This window comes from Ochotona princeps, chromosome 25 (assembly GCF_030435755.1).
Source record: "Ochotona princeps isolate mOchPri1 chromosome 25, mOchPri1.hap1, whole genome shotgun sequence".
NCBI lineage: Eukaryota > Metazoa > Chordata > Mammalia > Lagomorpha > Ochotonidae > Ochotona > Ochotona princeps.
This window is the reverse complement of record NC_080856.1, coordinates 24462203-24486539: the sequence shown is the minus strand read 5'-3', so window position 1 is coordinate 24486539 and position 24337 is coordinate 24462203. Positions and strand designations below refer to the sequence as shown.

The following is a 24337-nucleotide window of genomic DNA, read 5'->3' as shown; positions in this document are numbered from 1 at the left end:
CACAGCTCCAGTCCCAGCCAGTGTGCAAGCTGCAAGAAAATGATACTTTGATTTGTGTAATTGGATGATTCTCTGGGTACAGATGAGATGGCCTGTGAGGGGAGCTAGCCCTGTCCCCACCATGTGTCTCTCCTTTTCATCTCGTCAGAGACGTCTGGTCTCCAGGGTGCAGCAGGCAGGAGGTGCAGGGGGAAAGAGCATATTCCACGGAGAACACACATTTCCCAGGTGTTTGGCTCGAGGCTCCCTTGTCCACATGAGCAGCTTACAGGATGCTGCGTGGTGCGGATCACTTCCTCTTCATGAGCTCTCGGCTCTTCTCCCAGCACTAGTCAACATCATTTCCAGTGTCAAGCCATGTTCTGAGTAAACATGAAGAGGTGGCCAGAACACCCCTGTGGTCGTTTTCCACTCACACTCCCTGTGACAATGACTTTTCATCTGGACCCCTCTGGAGCCACCAAAGGCATGGGCCTGTGCAGGACCCCAGTTCTCTCTGGGCATTCCTGCGGTGGTCTCAGCTCCTACCCATCCTTGGCTGGCAGGAAAGGCTCTGGCAGGCCCCAGCATACAGGGGTCCCTGTTCCCCATGAGGCTGGCAGCTTAGCGGTTCCTTCTTGCCACTCCAGCTCAGTCCCTGACAAACCAGGCAGCTCTGAGCCCAGGCATGAGGCTGTTCTCTGCCTGTCTTTCCTGGCTAATAAGGTTGCTGATTAAGGGCAGAGCTGGGCAGGGAGTCACAGCCCGTGGAGCCCCAACATGTGTACTTCAACATGCTTGGGGAACACATGCGCTTTTTCCAGTGTCAGAGCTTCTGCCTGAATCCCAGGCTGTTGAGCAAACGCTGGCAGCATCCATTGCTAGATCCTTCCTGCAGCTACCTGCCCAGGGCTCTGTGGGTGAGAGGAGGTCTGGGGGCACTGCCCAACCCCAGATCTCTACCCCACCTTCACATCCTGATGGCAAAGGAAACTGGGTAGGGGACCTTGCCCTCCCCTCACCTCCCCTCCATGGCAACCTTTCCCGTGCTGTGCCCACCCCTCTACTGCTGTGCCCTCCCCTCTCCTGCTGTGCCCTCCCCTCTCCTGCTGTGCCCTCCCCTCTCCTGCTGTGGCCACATTTCCCCTGCAGTGGCCACCCAACCTGTTACCTGGCACCTTGGTCTCTCCACACTCACACTCCTTGTCTACCTGACCCTACCCAGCTGTCAGGACCCTGGATTGTTCATGGTGGAGAAGCAGCACAGGCTAATGAGGAAAGGGAAAGTGGAAAGGAAGCAAAGGGAAGGGAATGGGATCTGGAATTGGGGGACAGGGCCAAGGCGGAGAGATCAATGCTGAGCATCCAGGCCCTGCATGTAATGCACCAGGCTCACTTGCAAAGCCAGCATCCTATATCACAGTGCTATTTCATTGTCCCAGCTGCTCCGCTTTCAATCCAACTTCCTGCTAATGTACCCAGGAAGGCGGCTGAGGTTGGCTCAAGTATTTAGGCCCCTGCCACCCATGGGAGAGAGATAAGGATGGTGTTCCTGGCTCCTGATTTCAGTCTGGTCCAAATCTGGCTATGGTGGTCATTTGGGGCGTGAACCAACAGATGGAAGATCTCTCTTTCTGTGTCTCTCCGTCACTGTGTGTGCTCTGCCTTTCAAATAAACAATAAATCAAACTTTAAAAAAAACCTTGAGGGTCATAGGGCAGGCCAAATTCTGTCTCAGAGAGGATCTTGACTTAACTGAAGCTGTTGATCATCTCTTTGCTACTAAGCAGCTTAGGATATTTAACTCAGTGCTAATACTTCTCCTTGAGCACCTGTGGGGAGCTCAGCAGCCACGGTCAGCCCAGAAGTAAGAAACAGAAGTGAGGCCAGAGGGGCTGTAAGATTGGACAGTGCAGCAGGGATGAGGGCCTCGGCCGTGGACAGTGAGCTGGCCCCGGTGTGCAGCTGGGAGTACAGGGAGAGGCCCAGGCGGCAGTGGGTCTCAGGCACCTCTGCCTCCATGAGCTAGGAGTAAGGAAGCCTCACCTTTCGAGAAGAATGCTTTTCTGAGCTCTCCAGGTCTCCATCCAGGAGTGGCATGGCAAAGGAACTCAGGTCCTAGGGTGCAAAAAGTGCATAGTCAGAGTCCTCGGTCGTGGGTGCCCTGTACATCGCCCGCCCACTCCTGAAAAATCAGCCATGCCGGCAGGACATGGCTGGAAGCCCAGTTCCCTGGAACACCCTCTCCTGAAGGGGTCCCAGGAGGAGAGCAAGAAGAGGCGAGGATACCAATTCCCCACTTTGGGACGTTCTGGAGAGCAGAGATGGATGGAACTTTATCTTGGGGGCTTCGCAAAGGGGTCCAAGGAATCTTGGGCAGGAGATAGGTCAGAGATCTCCAGGGGTGGCAGGTGGATAAAACAGTGAGTAACACCCTAACTGGAGGCTGAGGGGGAAGTAGAGCGTGAGGAGCCGCTCACCACACACGGTCCCAGAGTCTCAAGAGCGACACTGCTGGACCCCAGCCCTGGTCCCCGCCAGGTCCTGCCTCCTGCCTCCTGCCTGCGCAAACTAGCGCACACCAGACAGAAGCTCCACCTGGCCAGCCTCGGGTCCAGGAGAGCTTACATCCTTGGATTTTATTTTCAGATTTTGGATTGTTGTAAAATCTGCATGAAATACCATTCACTGTCTGAATCCCTTCAAGTAGATTGTTCAGGCACGGGCAGTGGAGGTGGGGACAGAGGGGGAGCTGGGCTCCCCCAGGAGTCTCCTCACTGCCCCTGTTAAAGAACCTTTCCTTTTTCTCCAAGTGAAATTCTATACCTTTAAAAGTCCAAACTGCCCGGCTTTCCTCTCCGCCATCCTTAACACTAACTCCCATCTCTCCACTTGGACTACAAGGGTTCCTCATGGGAGTGGACTTACACGGAGTTCGCCCTGGCGGGACTTCTGGCGGACTGAGTCAGGATCTCCTTCCTCTCTGAGGCTGAGGACTACTTCACTCTATGGAGTGACCACATCCTGCCGAGCCTGCCATGCACCGTGACACACTTGGGCTTCTACCTTTCTGCTATTCCGGGCTCTTGTGAGCAGTGCTGCTAGGTGGAAGGGCACTGCGGGCTGCATCCTGCCCCCCATTTGCATTGCCACCCTAATCTTCAGGAGCTCAAGAGTGCATTCGTGTTCGCAGACATGGTCTTAAGCAGACAATCTCTGAGTTCCAATGAGTCACTACGGTGGACCCGAACAGCTCTTACATTTTGCTCTTTGACCCATTTTGGATTTGTTTTTATGAATGGTGTTGGGGGAGGGTTCAATTTCTTTCTTTTGCAGGTGGGTGCACAGTTTTCCTAGCACCAAGTGCTGAAAAAGACTGTCGTTCCTAACTGGCTTTCTCTCACTTGCATCCTTGTCAAAAGTCATTTGAGGATTCCCGATGTACATATGTGAAGGTATATATGTGAACCCTCTGTTCTGTTCCATTGGACTACATGTCTGTTTTTATACTAGTACCACACTATTGTTTTGTTATGGCTCCAGCAGTCAGGCCAAGGAGAGTAAATTAAGATGCAAGAAGGATGGTCAGAGAGAGCTGAGACCACGACATGGTCTTGCTCCTGTCTCTGGCTGCCCACGAGCCCCAGCAAGCAGCCTCGGAGGAGCTGTAGCAGGTCCCACATGGCCACTGCCATCCAGGGTGAAACTGTGAAAAGGTCAAATCCAGTGACCTCTGCTGTGTGCCCACTCCTTGGCACCAACACCCAGGCCAACCAATCCCACAGGGAAGTCCCTAGGCACAAATGGTGGGTTCTGCCATATGTTCCATGACTATTCATCTGGGCTCCTGGTGCCCACCAAGGCACATTATGCACCTGGGAAGCCTAGTTGGGAAAACCTCTCACTGCAACTCTGACTCAAAGTAACCTCAAGACCCGGCCTCCCTCTCTGGGAACTTCCAGCAGGCCGGGCTGCTGGGACTAGCCATGGCTCCTCTCACTGTTGTTGTCTACCCTACCCACAACCTCTCTGCTGCTCATCCCATCAGGCAGGTTGCCAGGCCTTTGTGGACATCAAGCGGGTATTTCAGTAGGCAGTGTCAGGCTTCTAACAGATGTGAAGATATGATCTCCCTCCCAGAGAACCCAGCTCTCACCAGCTGCACATGGCGCAGTGCAGACTTGGCTGCACACTCTGGAGATGCTTAGCTAGGTCTTCAGAGGATGTGGTTTCAGCCTTTGGATTGGTCAAGTCACCAGTCAGAAAAGGAAAAGTCACTGTGTAAGCTGATCCTAAAAGCAAACCATTCTGGGGCTGGTGCCACAGCATAATGGATTAAGCCTTGGCCTGCGGCATCAGCTTGAGTCCTGGCTGCTCCACTTTCCATCCAATTCCCTGCTTTTGGCCTGAAAAACAGTGGAAGATGACTCCCCTGTACCCATGTGGGAGACCCAGAAGAAGCTCCTGGCTCTTGGCTTGGGACCCGCCCAGCCCAGCTCCAGCAGTCACAGCAATTTTGAGGAATGAAGCATGTGAATGGAAGATCTTTCTCTGTTTCTCCTTTTCTCTCTGCAACTCTGCCTTTCAAATAACAATAAATCTTTTCTTTTTTAAGAGCAGCCCATTTAGCTGCCTCTCTCTTCAGAAATCCAGGCAAAAGTCAAACATTGGCCACCATTAACCCAACATTTAGTGTCTTTCTTACTTCTCCCGGTCGTTGCTTCATTTGGTCATTACAGCAACCATCGCAGGTAGGAAAGGCAAATGATTTCATCTCAGTCTACACACAACAGAGAAGGCGCACTTGCCCAGCAGCCAACATCCAGCCAGCAGCACCCAGGTCTGCCGGGCCCCAGAACACAGCTCTGCTCAGCAGGGCTCAGCTCCAGCAGCAGCAGAAAAGCAGCTTGCCTTCAGCTGCACCTGCACTCAAGCTGAGCCCCTTTGGCAGTGCCACCCCAGGGAAAGAGGGAAGGATGAGACCCTGCCACCCCAGGGGAAGAAGGAAAGACGAAGCCCTGTACTGTTCCTGTCCAAAACAGCTTATGATACTCTCTCTTTACGCTCCTAACTTGTCTGAATGAGCAAAGCAAAGTGCAAAATTTTCCATCATCAAAGGTGGTCACTTCACATCCCAGCATGACCTGCACTGTGCCTAGTTTGGAGTTCCACCAAGAGCCCTGACCCCTGGGTCTTCCCAATATTTCCTCATAAGACATGGAACTTTCTAACGTTTACCAACAACTTGCCCGTGGATTCGTGAAGGATGGAGGCTCTTCTTGATCACAGGTGCAAAGTGTGTGTACCGATCAGATATAGATTTGACTAGCTTTTTGTGTTTCTGATGTTAGATCTTAGGAAAAAAAAATCCCCTTTGTTGATGCAGCTGGGATGCCCCAGAAAGAGGACTGACCAAAGGGCAAATACAGGACAAACAGAAACCCTGCCAGTGTTAGGGACCCAGGATTCCCACCTCAGGGCAAGCTTGAGCTTTGAAATAGCAGGGGTCACAGCAGAACACACAGCGGAACATTCCTGCCTGCCTCCCACCGAGCAGGGAATATATTCAAGCTGATTTCCATTCCCTGTCCCTGCTGCGTAGTCCTCAGCACACACCACACCACCTGCAGCTCCTGGGGCCATGCTCGGCAGAGTGTGGGGTCCCCTACAGGCCTGTGCGGTCCCCACATCCCCTGCCCCACTGGCGTGAGGACACAGCCTGTTTGCTGTTATGCAGCCGGATGGTTGAGATCAAGTGCCAGCCCTGTTATTTACTGCCTGGAGGTTGGAATGGAGAGGGGTGTGCAGGGGTCTGGGGGAATGCCTGAGCTTGGTGCTTTATCTGTCAATGACAGGGTTGCACTCTATAATTTGTGAGGATGCCTTTTAAAAACACAGTCACCATTTTTACCTGCTGAACAGAACAACAAGTGGCACCAGGGGTCCTTTTGCAGGAAAACTGCTAGATAAAGAATACAGTGGTTCTTCTCATCACTTGTGTTCACCATTAAAATTATTCCTCCGCTGCTCAAACTGGAGAATTATCTCATGTCTCTCACAGCACAGGGCCTTTGGACAGAGCCTCAGGGAACAATGGCTGCCCAGATGGAAGCGGGAAGGAGCTTCATTCTGGTCCTTCATCATGCTTCATAGATACAGGGTTGGAGTTGGATGCATTTCAGGATTTCCATCTGTGTGTCCCTTAATCACTTTTTTTATATAAAAAAAGGTAATATGTTATTCTATTTTTAATATTTTAAAATTTGTTCTGTAAGATTTAGTTACTTATTGGAAAGGCAGTTACAAGGAGAGAAGAGACAGACTATCCCTGTTCTGGTCCACTTCCTAGATGGCTGCAATAGTCGGGGTGAGCCAGGCAGAAGCCAGAAGCCAGGGGCTTCTTCTGGGTCTCCTACATGGGTACAGGGGCCCAAAGACTTGGAGCCATTTTCTACTGCTTATCCCAGGCACTTATCCAGGGAGCTAGAATGGAAGTGCAGCAGCCGGGACAAGGTGCAGTAGCCTAGCAGCTAAAGTCCTTGCTTTGCACGCACCAGAATACCATTTGGATGCCAGTTCTAATCCCGGCAGTTCCATTTCCCATCCAGCTCCCTGATTGTGGCCTGGGAAAGCAGCTGAGGACAGCCCAAAGCCTTGGGACCCTGCACCCACGTGGGAGGCCCAGAAGAGGCTCAGGGCTCCTGGCTTTGGATTGGCATGGCTCTGGCCATTGCAGCCACTTGGGAAGTGAATCACTGGACAGAAGATCTTCCTCTCTGTCTCTCCTCCTCTCTGTATCTCTGACTTTCCAGTTAAAATAATAATAATAATAAATCTTTTAAAAAAAAGAAATGGCACACACATAGGATGCTGATGTCATAGGATGGCTATGTGTCCCAGTGTACTTAAGTCTTAGTTTCTCAACTGATTCCTAAAGTCCTTCGAGTTCAAGCATTGGGCCAGAGGATTCCACAAAAGCTGTGCAGAGTCTCCTTGCCATCTCAGGCTCCCACCTTGCACTCAGCTTCCACCTGAATCTCTTTGGTCCAGCCACTTGCCTCCCCCATCCATCTGTCACAGGTGTAGTGGGCAGCCAAGATGGCTCTCCCCACCCCAGAACCTAAGCTGCCAATAGGACTTTCATTTGTCTCTCCTGGTGACAGTCTTGGCAAGTCCCTCCCAGTGGAAAGCACAAGGGAGGTGTCTCCAGATGGGCCAGGCTTGTGCAATCCCTGACAACAACAACAACAAAAAAAAACCAACCATGCAGGCAATTTTTGGTACTGATGGGGAGCAGGAGGTGGCCAGGGCCGCGGTCAATTGGAACCTTTGAAAAACATCCCTGTTATATAACCACTCTCAGAAAAATAAGGAACAAACACTGAATCACTGGGACCAGGCACCAGGGAAGGGATGGTGGCCAAAGAGCGTGAAGCTGAAACTTAACTCTCAGGGAACTTCCAGAAGGATTTGTTTTCCATGGAGGATCTGACTGAAGTCTAAGGGACTTCCTGATACAAGAAGGAAGAGGGAGCCACCGAGAGCGTTCACTCCTGGGGCTCCCCCTCTGCTGGTGGCTGGCGATTCACAGGGCTCCTGGGCCCCGCCCTGTCTTCTGTGGCCTCTGAGCCTTGCCTGGCAGTTGCCCCTCTCCTGGCTTTAAGGAAGAACCTTGTGGCCACGGACACTGACAGTGTAATTCCTTTCCCAGCCCAGTGATACCATGGCCTCTTGTGCTCTGTGGAAGCTCCAGACTCTTTTTCTCTCAAAGTCAAGTAACCACAAAATCCCCAGGCTACAAGAACCTTAATTCTCCTGTCAGGTTTCCACGAACATTTTACATGTATGGGTCGGCGCTGCAGTGGAATAGATTAAGCTGCTACCTCCAATGTGCATTGCATATAGGCACTGGTTCGAGTCCTGGTTGCTCCACTTGTGATCCAGCTCTCTGTGAATGCTCCTTGGAAAGCAGCAGACGGCCCGAGTGCTTGGACTGATGCGCCCATGTGGGAGATCTGGAAGAAGCTCTTGCCTCCTGGCTTTGGCCTGGCCCAGCCATGGCCATGGCGGCTCTCTGGAGAGTGAACTGACACATGGCAGATGTCCTTCCCCCTCTCTGTGACTCTGCTCTGAGGGCGCCGCCTGGTGCTGTGCTGTCACAACCTCCTCACAGCAACACCTGGCTTGGTGTGTGCCAAGATCTGCCCAGACACATGACATTAGCCACTGCCAAGAAGCCCCTGCTGCTGAGCTGTGTAGGCTTGGTGACAGCACAGCGCCAGGTGGCGCCCTCAGAGCAGGAACCTGAGGTGCCAGTGGGATTCCCTGGGTTGCTGAGCCCTAGGGCAGTTAGAGCACACTGACTGAGCAAGTCTTCCCTAAGAGGTGCGTTGGCACTTCGTAAGGCTTGGCTGTCCATGTTGGTGTCCCCAAAGACTAGGTCACCAAAGTCTCGTGTTATTGGGAAGAGGAAGGTGGGGGAGGATGAAAATGTAGTCCAATTCTAGCTTTTGGAGAAGTGATTGGACCGGGTTAGGTTGCTAGGTTTTTGCTAGGGTGAGACCCCATGATTGAAAACCACAGTGGCCTTACCAGGACAATGACACCCAGGCTCCCTCCTCTGTGTGATGCTCTGCACTGTGCTAGGACTCTGCCTGCAAGAGTGCCATCACCAGCGGGGTGGAGGAGCACTCATTCCGTGAACTCCAGAGCCATGAGCTGAAACGATCCTCCTTCTTTTATAAGCTGCTTGTCTTGGGTGCTTGGCTGTAGGAATGAAACGCTGACCAATCCCACCTTGGGTCCCTAGGGGTCTCTTCTGCCCTGGGCCTGTGACAGCATGGGAGAGGTCACCTCTGTGTTGGCAGGCAGGCTTCATCACCCACTGACAAAAGCTCCCTGGGAGTTAAGCTCTCCCTGGACACCAGACCCAGGGGCAAGGCACCCATGAGTGCACCCACCTGGTCCCCTCACCAGGGTTGCTGAGGCTTCCCACACTTTGAAGGGGAAAAAGTGAACAGTGAAGGGCGGTGGAGAAGCTGCCGGCTCAGTTTTGTATTGCACAGTCCCATCGGTCCTGGGTCAGATCCAAGCCACCCTCATAGCTGGCTCCACCAGACACTGCACTGACTGTGTCCCATAATGGGAAAACCAAATGGCTTGGGTTTACATTTGAACAGATACTGCAGGAGGCACATCCCAGACTCAAATAAACCCAGGCAACCAGCTACTTCCAAGAGCTGCTGTCCCCCACCCAGTAGCCCTGTGCAGTGGAAGCCGCCTGTGAACAAGGCCTCAGGGCCACTCTGTCATTCTCCCCACCATCCTCAGTGGGCTTTCAGGCACATCGGGGGTCTGCCTCTGGGCACTCTCTTCAGGGGCCCAAGACTTCCTCCCATTCCTTCTTTCTTCACCCCCTGCTGGGTGCCAGGCACATTACAGACCAAAAAGGACAAGGCGGTAAGAGAGGAGAGCACAAACTCCCAACACTGCACAAGAACACAAGGGCTTCGCTCACTGGGCACAGCCAGCAGAAGTACTTCTGTGTATTTGCTCAGCCTCATTTGCATCCCATGGGTGAACTAGCTACTCCAGAGGCACCTGGTTGGGGCCAGCATTGTAGCACAGTGGGTTAAACTGCTGCTTGATATTCTGGCACCACATTTGGGCATTAGTGGGAGTCCTGACTGCTCTGCTTCTGATCCACCTCCCTGTTAACGCACCCAGGACAGCAGTGGGTGATGGTCCAAGTGCTTGGCCCTCTGCTACCCAAGCAGGAGACCTGGACTGAGTTCTAGACTCCTGGCTTCAGCCTGGCCTAGCTCTGGCAGTTGTGGCCCTATAGAGAATGAACCACCTCCTTCTCCCTGCAATTCTTCCTTCCAATTAATAAATGAAACTTTAAAAAGCAGCAGCTGGCCAGTTTTTGAAAGTAATAATCAGAAGCCATCAGCAAGTCATGCCATGCACTCAGCAGAATCACCGACACTGAGGTAGGATCAACTATGGCTGTGCTTCCTAAGCCTGGGTCTCAGCCAGCCTCTCTCTCTCTCTCTCTCTCTCTCTCTCTCTCTCTCACACACACACACACACACAAGACCATATGCTTCTGGCTGTGTGTGGACTAAGGTTGCACAAGCCCGCGTGAGATGAGCTTTGTGACGGCATCAGCAGATGTCAGAGGCACTGCCACTCTGTCCCTCAGATGTCAGCTGAACTGCAGGTGCCCCCTCCCAGCTGAATCCCTGACCCCCCCCTTCCCACTTACACATGGCACCCAGAACCACACACAGAGTAAACACACAGATGCACATCTCCTCACTGCTTGGAGGAGGCAGGCTACTCCTTGCTCCTTTCTCTCTATCCACGCCTGGTCCTGCGACAGCGGGCTCTGCTGTTCTGACCCAGCATAGGCAGCAGGGCTTCTGCCAACCGTCATACCCCTAGGTGGCCCTGCACATGGCCAGAAATGGCCTTAATTCTGCCATTCATGGCCCTGAAGGCTGGGCCCGGCCCGCCCCGCCTTGATGTTACCATAGGTGATAGAAAGCAGCCTGAGAACCCCCCAGGAGCATCTCAGAAGAGCCTCTGGTCACAGGCTCACCTGACAACAGGTGGCTGCAGAGGCCCGTTCGTCCTGTCTCCATGGTTCCAGGTCCTTCCAAAACGAAGGGGAACAGGTGTGTTCCCCACTCTTGGATTTGGGGTATTGAGGCCAACAGGAGCTTGTGTATGGTTTGGCCTTCAGGCAGCTAAGGCATATGAGGGTTAGGAGGCTCAGAGATTCAGTACTGGCTGGGCTCAGACGGCAAGGAAGTCAGGGACACAGGGCCTAAGAACTATGTCCACACCACTCGGGCTCTGCTCACCCGACCCCTCAGGGGACCACACACAGCAAGTGCCTGCCCTCATGCTTGGTTGAGGTTGAGGACTAGCAGGAGTGCCCAGAGTGCATACTCAGAGAGCCTCAGGGCTGGGTGACAAGCCCCAGGGCCTCCAGGGGACCCAGTGTGTGCAAAACACCTCAACTTCCCTGAAATTGGACACTCAAGGCCATAAATCATAGCACAAAGGAATTAACAACAAGAGACATTGCTGGTTTTTTCAATTTACAAAAATTCTTTTTTTGTACTGTCAACAAACCCGTTTGATTCTGGAGGGGGGGGCTGGTTACATAAGGAGAGGGAAGACAAATGCTGGGATGTGAAGGCCCAAATCACCAGACGAGCAGAGGTGTTTAAAATCAGCTGCCGCTTGGGTGGGAGTCGGGTGCAAAAACAAGGGGTGCTGTGGCTCCTGTGTTTCCCAAGGAAGGAAAGGAGAGAAAGTCAGGTTCTCACATCCTAGGAAATGAGCTACAAGTCATCATCCTAAAGCTTGAGTCTGGAGCCTCTTGCATGAAGGTCAGGAGCCCTGAGCTGCCCTCATGGTCAGAGTCCCCAGGGCAGCCCACACTGCCCCTGGAGCCAGGGGCTTGCATGGCTGATCCAGGATGGCACGCAGCCTCCACCTGCCGGCGTTCTCAGCCTTACTCACACTGCTTCCTGGTGACAGGACCCCAGGTCAGCTGCTGCAGGACACTACCCCGTGGGATGGCCTGGCTTGGCTTCGTCAGCTGCTGTTTGTATTCTTGGTTGTTCCGGAAGTTTCTGGACCACACAGCTCTGCCCTTTGGACCTGCAAGGTTCTGGGGACACCTCCTCCTTCTTGTATATTGTGCAGGGCAGGAGGGAGGGGTAGGCAGAAGAGGGCTTCTTATCCCTTGTCCGGGTCCTCATTCCAGGGGAGGGGATGCTGACCCTCTAGGACAGACTTAGGGAACTGGCATTTCTCAGCAATTCACTTCCAGGCTGACCTGGGAGGCCACCACTTCCTTGGAGACCTGTGAGGAATGAAAGCAAACCCAAAGGCAAGAGGGGCTTGGGGCCTGTCCTAGAACATTGCCAGCTGCCTCCGGGGTCCCCTCTCAGTATACACTTATGGTTTCAAGGACAGGAGGAAACCAGTGCAGTGGGATAGCCCTCCCTGGCCCGTGTGTGCCTGGTGACAGAAGGGACACTGAGCAGGGGTCTCATTGGCAGAAAGCTTCAGGCTTTGTTGATTGCCCAGCAGGGCAGGCACCCCAGAACATTCCCTGGCCTTCACTGCTCTGTCCTCCTACCCCTTCTTGCTGCTGATGGACCTACACACGCTCTCAGACACCTGCTCTCCTTCTGTTCTCCCAGGCAGTCGCTTAGGCCAGCCTTCCTCACATATGAAGTGCTGGATTCTCCCGTGTGTTAGGTGACTTTATGTAAAGGCAACAGTTAGGAAGCCAGCATTCTTTTGAGTGATAATTTGCAATTAAACATGCTTGTGGCAGGAGGTAGGTACTGCCTGGGACACCCACATGCCATCTGGAGTGCTAGCGCTTCAGTTGCGGTGTTGTGTCCAGTTCCATCTTGCTGCTACTGAGCAATCTGGGAGGCCCAAGTGATTCGGTCCCTGCCCTGTTCTTGGGAAACCTGGAACCTGGCTCATGCAGGCATTTTGGGGAGTGAGCCGTGGATGTCGCTCTCTCTCTTTCTCTCTCTCTCTCTCTCTCCCCCCTCTTAAACAGAAATGAAAATAAATAAACTGTTAGAACCCCCTGTGAGTGGATAGGAATGTGGGGTAGCATTCCAGGACACACACCGGGGTCAGCAGGTGCTCTCCGTGTCAAGTCCCTTTCCACACTGCCTGGCTTGAGAGCAGCCAGCGCACACAGCCCTGGCCCTTCTGCGTGGAGTTGGTCCTTTCCTCTGGCTCATTGACTCCCTCCTCCTCCTCCAAGAACTACTCCTTTCCCATCTACCCATTTACGCTGCTTTTTCTGACAAGTTCAGGTGAAATGATCTTTCACACTACTGCATTTTAATATCTATGAATTTAAGCGACTCACATGTTGCCCGCAGGTTCTCTCTATACAAATTTCATCTCAGCACAAATCCTGAGGGGGAACAGCCACACTATTCAACCACTCCTTTAAAATTAGAAGTAAGTCTATAAGACTCGGAAGTCAAGATGATGTGTTAATTCAGAACCTTCTCTCATTCTTGGCCCAGCCATGTCTTGTCCCCACGGAAACCACACTCAGCTGGGTGCCCTGAGAGGGTGGCTTTACATAAATACATAAGCATTATATGTTCTCCCCTTGTTCATTTAAGGCTAATTCAAAACAGTCATGGAAAATGGAATTATCTGAGAACAGAAAAAGTTTTGAAATCTATGCATAAAAATAATATGCATTTCCATGAAGTATTTGAACCATACATATACCAAAAAAAAAAAAAATCAGTGTCAAAATTAACTTATCCTTGAATTCCAAACACCTGAGTTCAGTGAGGCCCCTGCAGCTGACACCAGCTGTTCTCAATCTGTGGACACGGCTGATAATGAACACAGCAAGGGTGGATTTCTGGGATGTGCTCCTAGAAGTGCGGCTGCTGCTCCCACAGAAATGAGTGATGCTTTCTGCCCTCCTCAGGACCAGACCGCCTTGTTCAGCTGACCGTGAGGGAGGAGGCAGTCTGCTCCCGATAGCTCCTGCATGGATGGTGTTGTCAAAACCCTGAAATTTCTGCCGGGTCAGTGAATCACAGCACATGGATGACTTAAGTTTGCATCTGTTTCACTCAAGTTTTTGGTATTCCATCACTGAGCAAGCACACAAAGTGGTAATACGTGGGATTTGTTTCTCCCAAGGTTCAAACCAGATGGCTGCTGCTGTTCATAAAAATAGACCAGAATCAGAACCGACATCATGGCACAACATAGCTGCCACCTATGATGCTGGCATCCCATATGGCTACCAGTTTTCATCTCAGCTGTTCTACTTCTGATCTAGTTCCTTGCTAATGGGCCTGGGAAGGAGCAGAAGATGACCCAAAGTGCTTGGGCCTCTGCCATCCAAGTGGGAGATCTGGCTTTGGTCTGGCCCAGATCTGGTTATTGTTGCTACTTGAATAGTAGACCAGAGAATAGAAGGTCCCCCCAACCCTGCCACCTACCACCACCACCCTGACCCCTGCCTTTCAAATAAATAAACCACTAAAAAGGACATAAATAATAGAAGCAGGGATCAACACTCCAGGGACTTAGGTTGAGGTGAGAGTCCATACAAACAGCCCATGACGTGAAGATCCTCACCAGCTGACAGACAGATTTTGAAGGATACTACTCAGAGCACCGCCCTAGGACAGGTCACCACCAAGGCAGCCATGCCAACATCTTCCCTCCTGGCACACACAGGCTGCACTGAGAGGTTGAGTCTGTTCCACTGTCCCTCAAGTCTGGGCCATTGTAACCACCGGGAACTTACCACAAGCTGTGGTCACCAGGCGTGGTGGTTAGGGTACCACTGGGTGCTCACACCACATAGGGAGTGTCTGGATCCCACTGCTGGCTCCGTTCCGACTTTAGTTTCTTACTAATGTGCATCCTGGGAGGCAACAGGTGAGGGGTTACACGGTGGGCTCCTGCTAACGACGTGGAAGACCTGGGTAGAGTTCAGCCTGGCCCCACCCTGGCTACTGTGAGCATTTCAGGAACGAGCTGCTGATAAAAGATCTCTTTCTCCCTTTCAAAAATAAATACGAAAAAAATTTAAATGCAGTAGAAGTGACATCGAGGTTAGGAAACCAGAAGCCTTACAGGAAATACATTCACCCTATCCGTTAAAAGCCTTGCCCTGGGGGAAATCAGCTGACTACAGGGAGACCACCTTGTGATGGAAAGACTCAAGCTAGTCATGAGGAGAAACTATACAAAGAAAGCTGCCAGGCCAGAACGAGAAGAAACGCTTAGCTGGCACCACCCTTGACTGCCTCCAGTCTGAAAAGGCACAAGGAACCCCAGTTGAGAACTACCAGCTGATCAGGCCACCCCTCAAGGCCTGAGTACAGATTCCAAGATGTGCCGAAGTCTTCTGCGCTGTTACACAGCAAAGGCCATAGATGACTGGAATGCCACAGAGCCCTGTGAAACAGACCGGGGTGTCTGCGTGATGGTTACTTGAAAAAGGTTACCACTCTGAAATACTTAGCTGGCTTGTAGCAGCAACAGGCCGTTTACTGTTAAGAGAACAGACCCTGGAATCCTGGCTCTTAGAGCTTTGACCAGAGGAAAGAGGCAGATCGAACGAAACCCATCTGCCAATGTTCAGCCAAGATGTCCTAGAGAACACACATCAACTCTTCCAGAAGTAGTGTAGGGACACAGGAAAGCCAGAGGATCCCGAGGAAGCAGTGGGGAGCTCCACATGGAGCTGCTAGGTCGCTAAGCGTCTGTGGGGAGCGGCGTGTATGTTAGGTGGTTGCAAGATGGCGGCTGGCCGAGGGCCAGGAGGCGGGATTTTTCCCGCCAGTAGGCAAGCAGGAAGTCACAAGGATAGGCTAATGCTCCCCCACTGCCATTGCTGGCCTATCAGGTAGCGCCCAGTGGACCCACGAGGAGAAGTGATTGGTGCAGAGCTCTATATAAGCAGCTCGCTTTCGGCAATAAACCTTTTCGTGGCAGACGGACAGAGGACGGACGGATGGACGGAACAGATGACAACGACGGAGAAAGACTGGGGGGCGACGAGGAGACTGGGGAATGAAGGAGAGAGTACAGGAAGAAATGTGGGAAGAAGGGTGGCGGAAAACGGGAGGAAGGGTGGCGGGAGAAGCGGGTAGGAAAGCTTAGACCAATGGGTACAGGCGCAGCAGAGAGAAGGTTTTAAAATGCAGCCGCTTTTGGCAGTGAAGGGTCCGGTTGCCAGCTTTTCCTGGACCTCCAAGAGTATGACTCGGCGTTTTTAGTGTTGCTGCTGCTGGGCAGTGGCGGTGGCAGGATGTGGTGGCCCGTATGGGGAAGTTTTTCGACCTGCACTGGCAAAAGAGACAGAAAGGAAAATTTTTCGGCCTGCGCCGGCAAAAGATAAACAGCAGACAGAGGACGGACGGATGGACGGAACAGATGACAACGACGGAGAAAGACTGGGGGGGGCAACGAGGAGACTGGGGAATGAAGCAGAGAGTACGGGAAGAAATGTGGGAGGAAGGGTGGCGGGAGAAGCGGGTAGGAAAGCTTAGACCAATGGGTACAGGCGCAGCACAGAGGTTTTAAAACACAGCCACTTTTGGCAGTGAAGGGTCCAGTTGCCAGCTTTTCCCGGACCTCCAAGAGTATGACTCAGCATTTTTAGTGTCGCCGCTGCTGGGCAGTGGCGACAGGCGCCCACTTCCTCGTTATAACATTTATGATGTTCCACTCAGCAAAGAAGCAGGGCATGTAGGTCGTTGATTTCCAGTCTGAGTAACCTTGAACCTGCTGTGGTTTTCTCAGTAGTTCAAGGGAACTGTGCATTTAGCTGTGATTTGCATAGGCAGACAAGAACAGCACGTCTCGCTTTTAGCTGGCATCTTATCAGCTTCAGGCACGTTGATGATGTAGTACAGATCTTGAGGACCCAGAAGAGGATATTATCAGGCTTGGTCTAGTTGAGAAGCGATAAATGGGGAAATCATTAACAAATGCCTGTTGGATAAGCTTTCAAAACAGGATGAATGGAAAACAACAGGAAGAGATTTGGGAGTATTTTAAAAATATATTTGATCGCTCAATTGGCTAGTCTTCCCCTGTCAAGTGTGGGATCCCATATGGGTGCAGGTTCACGTTCTGGTCGCTCCACCTCCCATCCAGCTCTCTGCTTAAGATTCTTAGGATGGGGAAGGGACAGACTGCCAAAGAACTCAGCACCTCTAGGGGGATGGAAATGTTCCACACCACCACGCAGTGGTGGTCATTTCTGTCCTAACCCATCTAACAGGACACTGAAACTTGGTAGGTTTTATTATATGCAAATTTTAGCCTCAATAAAATCTGCCAAAAAGTAACCAACAGCCACCCGCCCCATGGAGTTTGGGGGAAGCGAAAAGCAGCAGTTCAGGGGAGACAGTCCCACTGTTCACGGAGATGCTGTGTGCTTCACCGTGTAGTAGGAGTGCCTATGCTGGGGGGAATGGCTCTACCTGATCCTCTGGCAAAATTCTCCAGTTTTCCTTGTTTTCTTGGTGCCAAAGCACTATGGGCTGTCATAGCCATCAGGGAGGTAGCTGTCCCCTCCCCCATACCAAGGCCCTGAAATGGCAAGTGCCACAGACACCAGAACCCAGGCTGCAGGTGCCGTGGCTGCCGAGCGAGGCAGAGTGGTTTGTCACACAGCGACAGCCGGATTTCTCCTGAAGGCAAATCCCCACAGTGTGAGCTGCCCCAACCCCATGAATACTGGCACTGCCCTTTCCAGGAGCCTTCATTATTTGGATCAAGGCAGAATGTAAAGGTAACCAGGAACTCATGAAACTGATTCCTTCTGTGAGCTGGATGATTACCGGATGCACTGCTAAGAAAAAAATCTGGAAACAGGAGGGATGGACAGAGAGTGCTCAATGCTTGGAGAAGATCCTGGGAAGCCCTGTCCTGGTAGGCTCTGGGAAGTCCCAGCAGTAGGATGGCACCAAAACCAGGAGTCCCTACCAGCTCACACAGAAAATGCTTATTCATTTTTCAATTCTTTATTCAGTTGTTTGTTTGAAAGGCAAAAGCCTACAACAGCCAGGCTGGAACACAGGAGCCAAGAATTCAGCCTGGCTCTCTCACATGGTGGCAGGAAGCCAAGTCCTGGCACCATTGCCTGCTGCCCCCCAGGGTGTTCTTTAGCAGGGCATTGGAATTAGAAGCAAAGCCACGACTCAGACCTACGCACACTGCTAGGGACCCCAGACAGCCCTGGGGTGCCTGAAGCCCTGCGCGCATGCCTGTCCTAACAGTGGGTGACAAAGAATGCCAGCCACAGCTGACTCAGCTAACAGACATCACCCCCATATCCGCACTGTCTGGGGCCCCCGACTTTGCCTAGGTGGAAGTGACCAGGTCATTGGGCATCCATCTGCATGACGGAGCCCGGGGGGGGGGGCGGTGCTCAGGTTCTTGTCAGGGACGTTGTGTGTGCAGTGCCACAATGAGTTTCCAAGAAACTGCTGGACTCAGTGACCAGCTGGACCCTGGGCAAGAACGTGCTCACTTCTTTAGAGGATTGAGCAGGAAGAAAAAGGAGAGCTGCTGTCCAGCAAAATCAGAACTGTGTGTGCAGTAGGTGTGGCTGGGACTGAGGGACATGTGCTTAGCCCCAGGGAGGGACACAGATGTATCCATTGCAGCAGAAAAGGCCCACAGCACGTGATGGAGGGGGGCAGGCTATACCCTTGGCGAGATAACCAGGGCTGATGCCCTTTGGCGCCGCCCCACTTTTGGGAGACAATCTATCAGGAACTGGCTTCCCAGGGACCAAGGGAGGCTTTTAAAAGGCTGAGCAGCCTCTGTGAGCCTCCTGCCAAAACCTTCTCTTGCGGGGGGTGAGCCTCGGCCCACAGCAGTGCCAGATGGCACTGTGGCCCAGTGCCTTGGCTGGGGCTCAGCAGATCACCTAGGGGCTTTGGCAGGACCAGGAACACATCCCTAGAACCCTGGGGCAGAGCTGGGTGGTGCGCACCACTCTCTCCTGTGCCCTCTGCCTCCCACCCCCTGCAGGCCCATCCTTGCCCAGGCTCCCCGGGGTTTGTGCTGGAAGCCAATTGGGGAGCTACTGCATGATCTAAACAGATAAGTGCTGCATGACTCTAAGCGAGTGGGTGGTGACAGATGCCTGCAGTCAGCCCGGAGCCAGGCTTGGCTGGATGACAGGTTGGAGACTTGGTCTGACATTCAGAGCAAGTTCCACCAGGGGCCAGTGGCTGTTTCAAGCAGGTAGGTCTTCCCTGCAGCCCAGGCACTTCTTATCCTGTCATCCCCACCTGCAGTGGGTGTGGAACACACAGCAGCCCCGCAAGGCAAGCCCCGCAAAGCCGGCAGCAAGGACAGGAACGGGGCCTGTACCATGCCCAGGAGTGCTGAGGGGCGCCTGTGCCAGCTGGGTCCATCAGGAAGTCTGCCTCTTAGGTCGGCCTTTGGGAGCTGAAAAGCACACCATTCCTATTGTTGATGTAGATTTTTTTTTTCTTCAAAGGCAGAGAGACAGAAACAAATGGAAACAGCGAGAGCACACTCCACTCTACTCCCCTGATGCTTGCAACAGCCAGGACTGGGCTGGGCCAGCGTCAAAAGCCAGGAGTTCAACCCAGGTCTCCTGTATGCTGGCAGGAACCCAATCGCTTAAGCCATTCCCGCTGCCTCCCAGAGGCCTGGTGCTCCCGCGTGGGATGTGAGGTCTGTGTTACCAGGCTGGACAGCTGCCCTACGCTTTCCAGTTATCCCCCCACCCCCCACAGTCTCCCCACCTTCCCCGCCACCCTGCCGCCAAGGGCACACGCAGACTCTCTGTTAGATCCATCTCCACTCTGAAAACAGCCTACTAAACAGGGGCCGAGCCTAAATCCAAGTCTGACTAGCAGGGGAGGCTCTGTTACGCAGAAGAATCGCCTCTTGGCGGCCACAGCTGGAGAAAAAAGGTCATGGCAGTTCAGGGCTAGAGATAACTCACTTTCTGGGATAAGTCGCCATATCCCCTCTGAGGCTTATGGGAAGAATACTGCGAAGAGTTTCTTTGCACATTTTCCTGCCTTGGTAACATCTGCAAGGGCAGGGCTGCCAGACGGCTATAGACTTTGTGCCAGAGCTTCCAGGGAGGGAAGGAATCAAGGCAGTGTGTCCTGGGCCAAGTTCACGCTCGCTGCAGTAGTTACCTTTCTCCACGTAAAGGCAAAAACGGGTCTTGTATCTCCCGGGGATCCTGGCAGGGTCTGCTCATTGGTCCCTGGTTCATTGGCATGGGAAGTGAGGGCAGCACTGTGGTCTATTTCCTTGCAACCTTTTGCTAAACACAAGTCGTCCTGCCCACCTTCCACTTGGATGACTCCAACACCTTTCTGCATGTGACTTGACCAGTGCTGCTGGTAGATCAAGGAGAACATCTGCATTTAAGGTCAAAGACATCAGCTGTTTGGGTCATGGGAAGAGGAAGGGGCCACCCAGTTTCTGGAAGGTTCAATGCTCTTGCTAACCTTGCCTCGGCTCTCCATTTTTTATCTGGTGCTCACTCCAAGCAGCAGCCAGATCCACAAGAGCCCTGACCGAACAGAATAAAAGAAGAGACAGGCTGGACGAGAAGGCGGGCCCTGACTCCATGGTTCTCCAGCTATGCCCAGAGGAGCCTCCCTGGGCTGTTGATCCCCCTAAACACAGAGCTACCGCCACATGCTGTGGGCAGCACCTGCAGAGTCCGGAGCTGGCTCTGGTCCTACAGCCCAGCCGAGTGCCTGTCATGTCATTTACTAACGCCTGCGTGGTGAGGCTCCCACTCACCGATGACTAATGAACTGAAGTCGTGAATTCCAGGCAGATGGTAGACTCCCTTAAAAACAGACATTGAACAATCAAATGCCACCACATACCTTGTCCCACAAAGTACAACCAAAACAGAAAGCTAAGTCTGGTCTCGTTTTTCTTCTCCTTGCTCCCTACCACCCCTCTGCCACAGCTCATGGGGAGAGGCGCCAAAGCAAACCCAGACACGCATGGTGCTTTGGGGAAGCTTGTCTGGCCACACGGCATATGCCCAGGGGAGCCCTGGACGGCCAGCCACACCAGCCTTGTCTGGGCACGACAGGCTGGGTGGGAGGAGGGACAGGACCTGACCATCGCCAAGGACAGGTGGGGAAGAGGTGGTGCAGGAGCAGCCAGGGAGCTACAGAGCCCCAAATAAGCCAAAGCCTAGGTGGCCGATCCAAGTGCTAAGATTGGAGAATTCTGTTGGAAAGCAGTTGGCCTTAGGCACTGCTAAGGAAGATGTTCATTCTGCCAGGCTCTGCCTGGGCACACAGCAGCAAAGGGGCACTCACCTGACGAGAGGAGACTACTGTTGATTCCGCTTCTATTATGTGTTGGCAGCTGGCCCTTGGTTAACTGACCTACACACCCAACCTGGGGGGGGGGCACATCCTGTGTTGTCTCTATTTCTAGAAGAAAATCAGACCCTGCCCACCAAAACATTTGCCCAGGGCTCCAAGCTGGTCAGTGATAGAACACACTCTGTGCCAAGGTCAAAAGGGATGTTGGTAGTAGAGGTCAGAACTCCATGACTTCACTGCAACCCCCCCTAAGTCACACTCATTCGGGGAAAGGAAAAAGTGGCTGGTCAAAGGTCCAAACGGAAAGCATGCAGGGTGTGCAGGTTCCCTACCTCTGAGGGTAGGGCGACTGCTGAGACCTGGGCTAGAGCCCAGAGGAGCTGGCCCAGGGGGAGCATAAAGCCTTAAATGAGCAGCTTGGTTGAAGCGCCTGCCTGGGGTTTCTTGCTGAGTCACCACACCCACAAAGGAGAGCACTGGCTGGGATGCCAGACATTCACCACGTAGCTGGGGACAGTGCCCTTGGAGGGACAGCTGTGGAGTGGCCAGAGGGCCTGAGTGTGAACTCCAGGCTGCTGGTGCCTGGTTCTGCAAACTCGGTTAGTGATTCAAGTCATGAACCTGGATTTCCTTGTGTAACACCAGAAAAACCCTCCAGGATCACATGAGCATTAAAGGAATTCCCATCCATGAAGATGCCAAGTGTAATACCTGGTGCCCAAGACCCAGTCAGCAAATATTTACTGAGATAGGAAACACAAATAGCTCACAGCAATTTAAGAAGTAGTGGGAAGACAAATCCCTTTAAGAAATTAAGACCCCAGCTGACAGCATAAGGAATTACCAACTGAACGCAAGTTCATACAAAACCGTGTATAAAGCAAAGCATATAGGCATTAAACCAGATTAGCCCAGAGGCTAAATACAAGGCCTGTGGAGTTCATTGGAAGGGGCTTGGCAAGATTAGTTTTTGTGGCATTTTACTTGTGAAGAAAAGAAAGGGTCTGGGGTTTTGAAAGGGGGTGGTGATGCAGTTGGAAAAAATCCAAGAAAGCTTCTGGGAGTCAACAGGGCAGCTGGAACGAGCAGCCAGGACCAAGCATCTCCAGGAGCCCTGGTTGTTAACACAGCACCTTGACCTGGGAAGCCAGGAGCCCTGGTAACTCAGCACCTTGACCTGGGAAGCCAGGAGCCTTGGTAACACAGCACCTTTACCCGGGAAGCCAGGAGCTCTGGCTGTTAACACATACCTTCATCCGGGAAGCCAGGGTCCCCTTTTAAGCAAGAATATGGAATATCTTAAACATCTTATATCTTTCTGTTATTTCCCTCAGTGAACTTAACCTTTTTAACCTGATTCCTTCTTCTACAAAAAGAAGCTTGCACCTGCCTCGAGGCCCAATGTTGGAGTTAAACAAAAAGCAACCCAGAGGCTCCCACTGTGGCTGCCTCTATAGGCCTTGGAATTCTCCATGCAGACCAGGAAAGCAGATAGAAAGATGGGAACCCCTGAACCCTAAGAGGCAACCTGGCTGGGGAGGGGAAGGGTGGGTATGAGATACTCCAGGGTGACCCTCCACCCCTGCATTACTTGGACCTGGTCATAGCTGGTAGGGTCGGAAATTCTCTCATTTCAGAGCCTCCTCTGCTTTCAACCATGAGCCTGCTGCCTGTGTCCTGGTTGTACCCCTGGGCCCACGGGCAGTATGCACTGAGACTAGCCCCTCCACAAAGCCCCCTCCCAGCTGTCACAGCCTATGCAACTCCTTCCGTCTGCATTGCCAATTCAGGGCTTGGTTCTCCACTCACGTTTTGCATTGTTGGATCACCTCCTTGCTCCCCATCCCAACCTGGATGACAAATTCAGAAGTACAGAACACAGCTAGCACTGGGTCGCTCCCTAACACTTGGCCCTCAGGGACTGGGAGTCCCAGATTCTAGCCAAACCTCACTGATGTCAGTGGAAGGCAAAGCGAGGGAACCACGCGCCTCCAAATCCAGTCCTCGGCAGCCTGGGGCTCCACTTGTTGCACTGCCGAGCCACCCACCATAAAGGCCCTTGGTTCTCAGCCTCTGCCCTCCTACTCCCACCAGACGGCACACTCATCTCCCTCTCCTCCTCCTTCCCTCGGCTTCTTATTTTTACTTCCTCAACCTCTTCTCATCAAATGCAACAAGCAACAAGTAAGCATCCAAGAGCTCCACCCTCTCGCACAACAGTCCAGTGCCCAGTCATCTGTGGTCAACAGCCCCAAGGGACAATATGGACCATCCCCCAGCGCCTCCCCTCCCACCTGTCTTTACCTTTTGGGTCTGATCGAATGAATGATAACTCAGGAAAGGGAAAGGCTGAGGATGTCAACTTGGCTAACATTTCTGCTTCTCCCAGCAGCTTCGAGTGGGGGTGGAGGATGACATGAGCAGAGGATGCTACACTCCAGCTGTCACTTTGGGCACCTCTGTTCCCCACCACCCCACCCCCAGCAGCCTGGTGAGGAGGAGACACAGCCTGGAGGAACCCGGGATGTGGATGCCCACACAGACCACCTTCACTAGTCACGGTCCTTACAGCGCTAAGAAAAAAGTTATGTAAGGGGAAGCCACACAGCTCCAAAGGAGAGAGGGAACATTCTGTGCAGCCCTGGGGTATTTAATTTAATAAGAGGCTCCTGAAGAGCAAAGCGACAGTTCAGCATCAGTCTTGCGTGCAGAGGACACAGAGCATGACACGGTAGAAAACCTCCCACCGGGCACCCTACAATCCCCTGTGCACTTAGGAATCCAGGCGTGGAAGGGCTGCTTACTCAGCTCCGAGGGTCCTGGGAGGTCTCCTCTTCTGGAGGCTGCGGCGACCCTGATGGCAGGATGCAGGTGGTGGGAGAGGAACAGCTCCCGGCTCGGACAAATCCTGCTGCCTCCCTTCAAGCGCCCATCAGAGAAGGGCTTTCCCAGCGCCTTCCGCACAGGCCATTTCTAGGGTTCAGCTTGCTCTCTGGGCTGTCGCCACGGTGCGTCTGCAACAGATGGGTCCGGGCTGGGTGTGTTCCCAGTCCTCCCAGCAGCGCAACAAGCGGCTGGCAGACAGCATGAGCCGGCCTGAGACAGCGCGGGCGACCGTCTCGCCGGCTAGAGCTGGTTTGCTGTTGAGAGGCGGGCAGAGCTCGGGCAGATACCCTCATTGACGGCGCTGCAGCAGGCTGTCATTAGCACCTGGGTTGGGGCTGCCAGGGGAGCGCACACAGGCAAGCCGGCAGGAGGGAGGGCTGAGCAGAGCTTTTAAAAAGACAGGCTGCAGCGGAATGCAGGCAGGACCCACGCTGATGATGCAGCAATGGAGGCGTGGGCTGGGGTCTTCTGCATGGCCTTCACCCGCACTCCCACTTCTTGCAAAGGCTGAGCACTGGGAGAGGTTTCAGAAGTCTGACTCGTGGAGTAAAGAGAACGCAGCTTATCCC

General features: G+C 52.9%; 1 protein-coding gene across 3 annotated transcripts in view; it reads right to left on the bottom strand.

Annotated features, from left to right (window-relative positions):
• Nucleotides 1-24337, bottom strand: part of PRKAG2 (protein kinase AMP-activated non-catalytic subunit gamma 2) — a 234917-nt gene that overhangs the window by 169109 nt on the left and 41471 nt on the right. For all 3 annotated transcript variants that reach the window (XM_058654990.1, XM_058654991.1, XM_058654992.1), the window contains exon 2: nt 2026-2097. In XM_058654990.1, coding sequence (XP_058510973.1) covers nt 2026-2097 — 72 coding nt within the window. The remainder of the gene's footprint in view (nt 1-2025; nt 2098-24337) is intronic.